General features: G+C 39.0%; 2 protein-coding genes across 4 annotated transcripts; one reads left to right on the top strand and one right to left on the bottom strand.

The window, feature by feature from the left end:
- Positions 1–728: 728 nt before the first annotated feature.
- Positions 729–3,067, top strand: LOC125190723 (plasmodesmata-located protein 6-like). 3 transcript variants are annotated; one of them, XM_048088100.1, is made up of 4 exons: positions 729–1,569; positions 2,520–2,636; positions 2,715–2,763; positions 2,858–3,067. In XM_048088100.1, the coding sequence occupies exons 1-3, from the start codon at positions 840–842 to the stop codon at positions 2,723–2,725; spliced, it is 858 nt and encodes a 285-aa protein (XP_047944057.1). In that variant the 5' UTR covers positions 729–839; the 3' UTR covers positions 2,726–2,763; positions 2,858–3,067. The 3 variants fall into 3 exon arrangements, with proteins under 3 accessions (XP_047944057.1, XP_047944056.1, XP_047944055.1); XM_048088099.1 differs by having other exon boundaries at positions 2,845–3,067; XM_048088098.1 differs by having other exon boundaries at positions 2,715–3,067.
- Positions 3,068–5,137: 2,070 nt separating this feature from the next.
- LOC125188606 (cysteine-rich receptor-like protein kinase 43) lies at positions 5,138–7,084 on the bottom strand. The gene is made up of 6 exons (XM_048085552.1): positions 6,924–7,084; positions 6,703–6,839; positions 6,407–6,617; positions 6,098–6,335; positions 5,863–6,013; positions 5,138–5,794 (listed from the first exon to the last, which is right to left on the bottom strand). The coding sequence occupies exons 1-6, from the start codon at positions 6,985–6,987 to the stop codon at positions 5,417–5,419; spliced, it is 1,179 nt and encodes a 392-aa protein (XP_047941509.1). The 5' UTR covers positions 6,988–7,084; the 3' UTR covers positions 5,138–5,416.
- Between the last annotated feature and the right edge of the window lie 85 nt (positions 7,085–7,169).

The following is a 7,169-nucleotide window of genomic DNA, read 5'->3' as shown; positions in this document are numbered from 1 at the left end:
AAGGCCGAAAGTCTCCCAGCGAGTGGCGGGGTTTGAACTCGTGACTTCACAGTTTCGCGCTGTTAACTGCGCTACGATCCATTGGTTAGTGGAACGTTATTTGATGTAGAGACAATCTCAACAAATTGAAATTACAATGTGACATCTACGTTTAAAGTCCATACCAATTCAATATTCTTAAGCCCATAGCTTCATATTTGGTCGATCACTTCAATTGGATAACTAAGAAAATAGGTTTACACATGAAGTTTGTTGTATTAATCCAATATATTCCATCATCTCCTGTTTAGACGCGACGTTGAGGTTAATTTGTAGGTTCACTCTCTCCTATTTCATCATTATTTTAAAAAAAATCAATTTCCATCATAAGTTATGAGAATTGTATTTGGTAGTGTTGCCAGTGATGAAAATATAAAGGTAATCTCTAACAACTTAAAAACATTCCTGCATAATGAAGAGTATTTTCGAATGGTAAGATAGCCAAAAAAAAATCTTGTGAATAATGCATAAACACTCTCATTAATGAAGACTTTTTTATTGTGAACAATAGTGTAAAATCTCTCTTTCACTATGAATTTCAAGATAGTGTTAAAACTCTATTTCACAATCAATTGAAATGGACATTTTACGTGAGTGATAATAGTATTTTTTTAATTTGAACATCTGAATTTAAGCATTTAAATTTTAGTTTACGAGCACACAAATAGAAGCAGTAGCTAGCCAATAGCAATAATATAATTTGTAGTAGTCGTACAATTAAGTGGTCAGCGATGCTATAGAAATAAGATTTGTTGGACTCTCCTTCACATGGTAGAGATAGATAGATAGATAAGTCGAAGATGATGCGTTGCGGAGAACATCTATGGATCCTCTGCGCTCTGTTCATCTCCCTATTCCCACACCTCTCAACCTCCTCATGGGAGTCCATGATATACGTAGGCTGCACTCAGGCCAAGTACAACCCGGGCAGCCCCTACGAGTCCAGCCTCAACTCAGTGCTCGCCTCGCTCGTCAACTCCGCCTCCCTCTCCAACTACAACACCTTCAACATCCCCACCGACGACAACAGCGACGCCGTGTCGGGCCTCTTCCAGTGCCGCGGCGACCTCAGCACCTCCGACTGCCACAGCTGCGTGGCGAACGCGGTCTCGAGGATAGGCGGCTACTGTATGGGGACGTGCGGCGGCGCGCTGCAGCTGGACGGCTGCTTCATCAAGTACGACAACGCGTCGTTCGTGGGGCAGCTCGACAAGACTGAGGTGTCGCATAAGTGCGGGCCGCCTAGTGGCGCAGGGAACGAGAGGGATGCGGTGCTGGCGTATCTGGGAGGCGGCGGGGGGCAGTATTTTCGGGTGGGGGGGTCGGGGAGGGTGCAGGGTGTGGTGCAGTGTGAGCAGGATTTGAGCAGCGGGCAGTGCGATGAGTGCTTGTCCGAGGCCATCCAACGGCTGAGGACGGAGTGCGCGACGTCTCCTTGGGGTGACGTGTTCTTGGCTAAGTGTTACGCTCGCTACTCTGTTTCTCAGACTCAGGCGACCACCGGCTATGCGAGGCCTAGTTCCGAAAGCGGTAAGCTTCGTTGCAGCCGCGTCCTTGCTATCGCGCTTTATCTTTATTTCTCTACCTACTTAATTAACATGCCATAGCCTACTATGATTTCATTTTCAACTCCTCTTGAATGCTCCGTCCTAATTTTTTGTTCATTAATTTACTAAGGTAGCTCCTACGAGTACAATTTTTAATCTATCCTTGTGTGATTGATGATCTCTTTTCTTTTTTTTTGTTTTCTGTTTCTGGTGTAATTGTATGTGAAAAGGAAAGGTTGCTACTTTTTTGCTTTTGTTGGTGTGATTTATTTTGAATTAGTATACTATTCTCGTGTGTGTAACTTTCATATCAAACGAACAAATTATCGAGAAAAAAGGGCCATATGTCTAAAATTAATGAGTTTAAATTCCCAAAGCAGTTTTTTGGGGGAAACAAGAGAACATATGTAACTGGACTTACAGGTATGAAGATGATGATTCAAGTAGAATAATCATGTATAAATACATTACCATAATTAACTTCTAAAAGGGGTTAAAATCACAATGTAGTAGTATCCCTTAGCTTATTTGGTTGATTCTTGCGACGGATGGCGCATTTATAATGACATGAACACGAGTAAACTATAGATCAACCGGGTAAAATATATCAGCTACCAAGAATTGGTATTAAATGTTTAACTCATAGCATAAGCAAGAACGAATAATAACTAATGGAAGAATGAGAATAATTTTGCTTGGATTTCTTCATACAAGGTTTATGAACATAAGTGCATTTTGTAACTCTAATTAATGATATCAAGTCATGGGAAAATAAAATTTTGAATAATTCTAGTTACATCTTAAAACACAATCAAGTTTCTAGAATTATGAGTACATGATTAATTTGTGTGTCAAATCTGCTGTGTCATTGATCCTAAAGATAGATATGTCTGACAAATATTTTTCCTTTGTTTTGTACATGGTCTTATGTAGGGCGTGATGATAATGATGAGACGGAGAAAACACTTGCTCTCTTTATAGGACTAATAGCCGGAGTTACAATGCTCATTGTTTTCGTCTCATTCTTGGGTAAAAGTTTACAGAGAAAAGGTAACTCTCCATCTATCTCATAGATATAGTGAGTGGAATTGTTTCATAGCTATAACGTAGTTCAATTTTCAAATTCAGATGGTATGTAAATGAAGGCCACTTGGAGTGAAAAGTGTTACCTGATCTGGTATAAGTCTATTTGCCTTGATCTGGTGGTTGCTTTTCTTTCTTTTTATTATTTTCTTTTGTTTGCTTTAACTTTGTGCAGTTTGAACCAAAAGAAAAGCTAATAGTATATGAAGTTGATGTACATGCATACCCAATTAGTGCAATAAAGCAAAAGTAAAGAGAAAGATTCCCACGCTCCATACCACTTTTCCTTGTTGCAGATTTGCGTTTTGCCTCTATCTCTATGTAAGTTAAAAAGGCACTCTTACTTGTGTATACTATACTATTCAAATTGTAATAAAGCCTACCCACATTGGTGTGCATCTTATTAATCATGATCATATGATATGAATTCTCTTCATGATATGTTGCTGAGCCTGAAAGATAAAACATGAAAATTAATGATGAGTAATTCTCTGTATAAGCAGAATAGAGATATTAACACCCATGTTTGAGCAGACATTTCCTCCGTTAAGTAGTAAGGCCGGTGTGATTATGTCGATGATTAAAGCTAGCCACCATCCCACCACCAAGAGTGATGGTGGGACAGCATTTACTTTGAAATTTCTAAGGCTTTTTTCAGGTGCATCCACAATATCCTCAATAAGGATATAGTGTGTGTGTCAATTGTTCATCCAACAAAGAACTTTGGCCAACGCAATTGCTAGACCGAACCAGAGTTGGTTGTATGCGAACAATGATCTGAACAAGTGATGTTGCAATATGGGACGCGGTTATAGGAAGAGAGGATTTTCTACGACAGCTGTTTCAAGAACCAACTGCGTATATTTGCCACGATCCTGGAGTTGATGGAATGGTTTATGGCCTTCAGGAGCAACAGATGGACCATCCTGTGATGTTACTCGAGCTTTTATATGTGCATTCTCAGAGGAGTTATGTTAGAGAGGAGTTACATGAAACTCAATAAAATCTTAGATAACCCTCAGAAATATCCCAGAATTACCAACTACCTAAACTTGGGAGTATCAATGCTATCTAATGAACCTCAAGAACTGAAGAACAAGACTCATCTATATTTTTCTCTCTGTTACCAAAATCAAATGCTTTACAAGCAGAAAAGGCTTATCCTTCAAAAGCTCAATTTCAAATGAAAGGATGCAATGTTGAATGCCAAAAGAACATTAAGTTTTCAGCTACATCTAAACCATATGGTGGAAACTAAGATTAAAAGAAAAACTATAGTATGTTATTATGAATGTTAGCTATGGTGGAAATCAAAATTTAAATTTAAATTTAAATTAATACTACCAGCAGGCATCAATAGTAATGTTATAGTGGAGTGAAATTAAAAAACAAGCCAAAAAAGTAAACATACCAGAATTCACAGCCACATCGATAAGTGCTAGCAGTAAACTGTGTATAGGCAATACGAAGAATGCAAGTTTGGCACAAGCCTGTCGGTGGCCATATACTATAAGTTACCATGAGGCATATATTTCACAATTATAAAGTGAAGGCAGCGAATCATACATATCACTACACTATGATGCCCTAATACCTAAAAAGCCATAAATATAAGAAGAATATTACGCCATTTATATTTGACAGCATGCAAATTGAGTTTAAAGACAATTCTAGTAAATGCTTTATACAATGAAAAAAATCAAATTATGACAACATAAAATTTTACTATTACCTAAGGATTTCAAGCAAATTCCAAGCAGGCTGCTTTTTACAAAAGGCTCTCATTTAATTTACAATTTAGGCTTACGCCTTGCGAGTTATTTCCGGAGGTTTAAAAAGTAAAACATCTTAATTTGGTTTAAAATTTTGAAAACAAATTTTATCTTGCTTCACTACGGGTTTGACTAATTGACTTGTTTCCAAAGTCCAAACGCAGCGACCGGATTATGGATAGGAAAGTAATATCATAAGTAATTATTCTTAGATAGTTGGACTTATGGTTTGATTGTTGTTGGATTGACGACTAGGTTGCTGATTATTTGATATGGTGATAGAAATACTTGATTTTTTTTTAGTTTGATAGGACTATGATTTTTGGGCTGTTAGAGAAAATAGTTTTTTTAGTATAAAAAAATTGACAGGCATTAGTCACCTTGAGTTTGAAGAAAATAATTGGTCGGTACTGTTGTATTGACGGATAGGTTGCATAGTATGTTTTATTTTATTTGAATTATAATATAGAGATGGACTGTCATACAAATTATTGAAATGAAAATGCGCTGTGCACGACCGATTAAGTCAGTAACAATAAACAGCTGACACTACTGATATAAAAAGCTGAAATATAACGACACAGCAGAGGCACGTGAGCTATCTATGCATTGCCGGACCCAAAGAAAATCAACCCTTGGATCACATCATATAACTGGTATATGAGCAACCAGATATACTACTACTAATTTCAGTCATCACCAAAAACAAAAATTAGTCATAAAATAATTAGCTCTAACTTAATAACAAAGTTATATCAACTATAAAAATCAATTGCCGGTAATAAATCCTAACTAGATATACAGGTAACAGCAAGGAAAAATACAAACAAAAATTTATACAAGGAAATACTCAATACTGAAGAGATGTTGGGTGGGGTGTGTGTTTACTGTTTAGTCTAAACTCAAAACTAATGAGATTTTAGGAATTGTTGATGAGAGTTGAGTTAACATTGTTGCAAAATCGGTGATGATTCACTAATATGTCATAGGTCTCTTCCCATGGGGGTCCGAAGTTGAATTTGAAGTTGCAGTTGCAGATGCAGTTGAGTTGAGTGTGGAGCCGAATGATTGAGATAGGGCAGAAGCAGAGGATGCAGATGCATGTGCAGTTGGCCGGCGAGGAAGTGTATACCTGGTCCCTGGGTGTCCAGGCCTCGACGGTTCTTCAAGAATGGCCGGCTTCTTGGACAGTATCAAAACCACACGGCTCATATCAGGCCTCGTTTTAGGGTCGGACTGAACACACAGCAACCCTATCTGTATGCACATTACCACCTGATGAGGATCTGCTGAAGACACTATTCTAGGATCAATCACTTCCATGATCCTCTGCTTCTTGTAAAGCTTGTATACCTACAATTTCATTCACCATCCAATCAACTACTACTAACTGAGGAGTGTGAGGAGTGAGGAGTATTTACCCATTCAAGCAAGCTCCGACACTCAGGATCTCGGTTGAATCTTGAGTTCTTCTGTCCACTTATGAGCTCCAGAACTACAACCCCAAAGCTGAACACATCTGCCTTGTCCGAAAGATGGCCGTGCACAAGGTATTCAGGTGCCATGTAGCCACTACACATATGCATATTTCAATTGAATGGTGAATAAAACAAATGATAGTATTTGATACTCCTACAATTGAATAGGTATATATACTTGGTTCCAGCAACACGGGTGTTGATGTGTGTTTGATCTTCAGGATAGAGGCGCGCCATCCCAAAATCACTAATCTTGGGAACCCACTTGTGATCAAGAAGGATATTGCTAGGTTTGATGTCACGGTGTATGATGCGGCAGTGAGCCTCTTCATGAAGATAAACCAACCCCTTTGCAATGCCGGTGATCACATCGTACCTCCGTTTCCAATCAAATTCATCTCCTCCGCCATCGCCCTCTACGCCAATTCCCATAAAAAACTTGTTACCTATAATTGCATATATGATTGAGAAGGAAGAAGGCAATTACTGAATAGAATCTTGTCGAGGCTCTCGTTGACCACATATTGATAAACAAGCAGCTTTTCTGCAGCGTGGACGCAGTATCCCAACAAATTCACCACATTCCTATGCTGCACACGTGCCAGCAGCTTTGACTCGCTCAAAAACTCCTTCTTCCCCTGCGCTGAGCTGCGCGACAGTTTCTTCACCGCTATTTCTCGCCCATCAACCAGTTTTCCCTGCCAATTCAATTCCCCCAAATCAACTCCAACCAATTCAATTTCAATCCAATCCAATCCAACCAGCACTCCATTTTGTTTTTACCTTGTATACAGGACCAAAACCCCCTTCCCCAAGCTTCAGAGTGGGGTGGAAGTTATTCGTGGCTGCAACCAGGACCTCGAAAGGAAATTGCTTCTGTTCTTGAGCAGCAATTTTCTCCAAGTCCGCCTCGTTGGGATCTTTTGCCCACACGCAAATCACATCAGAGAATTCAGGTGATTCGATACATATGTACAAACAAGAGTTGAATGAATGACACTTACCTTTGCTTGATTTAGAAGTGAAGGGATTGGCTAGGGCTTTGAGAAAGCTTTTGTATTTGGCCATCTCTCATTCTCCCACTTGGTGATGAATACGAAATTCAGGTTTTTGGGACTGCCGTTGGATTGATTTGGATTTTGGAGTTTGCTGATGATGATTACAACGCGGCTTCATATTGATTTAGTCCTACATAAAAAGGTAGTTTGACTCTTCAATTCTGTTTTCGTTGACTTGCTTAAAAGGTGGGA

Source organism: Salvia hispanica, chromosome 5 (genome assembly GCF_023119035.1).
Source record: "Salvia hispanica cultivar TCC Black 2014 chromosome 5, UniMelb_Shisp_WGS_1.0, whole genome shotgun sequence".
NCBI lineage: Eukaryota > Viridiplantae > Streptophyta > Magnoliopsida > Lamiales > Lamiaceae > Salvia > Salvia hispanica.
Note: the sequence above shows the minus strand (reverse complement) of the source record. Positions and strands in the feature narration are given on the sequence as shown.

Excerpts from the sequence above, each read along its gene's own strand:
- LOC125190723 (XM_048088100.1), top strand. The coding sequence starts at position 840 with ATGATGCGTTGCGGAGAACATCTATGGATCCTCTGCGCTCTGTTCATC. Across the intron at positions 1,570-2,519 it reads GAGGCCTAGTTCCGAAAGCG|GGCGTGATGATAATGATGAG; the intron begins GTAAGCTTCGTT and ends GGTCTTATGTAG.
- LOC125188606 (XM_048085552.1), bottom strand. The coding sequence starts at position 6,987 with ATGGCCAAATACAAAAGCTTTCTCAAAGCCCTAGCCAATCCCTTCACT. Across the intron at positions 6,336-6,406 it reads CCTCGACAAGATTCTATTCA|AGGGCGATGGCGGAGGAGAT; the intron begins GTAATTGCCTTC and ends GAATTGGCGTAG. Across the intron at positions 5,795-5,862 it reads GTCGGAGCTTGCTTGAATGG|GTATACAAGCTTTACAAGAA; the intron begins GTAAATACTCCT and ends ATGAAATTGTAG.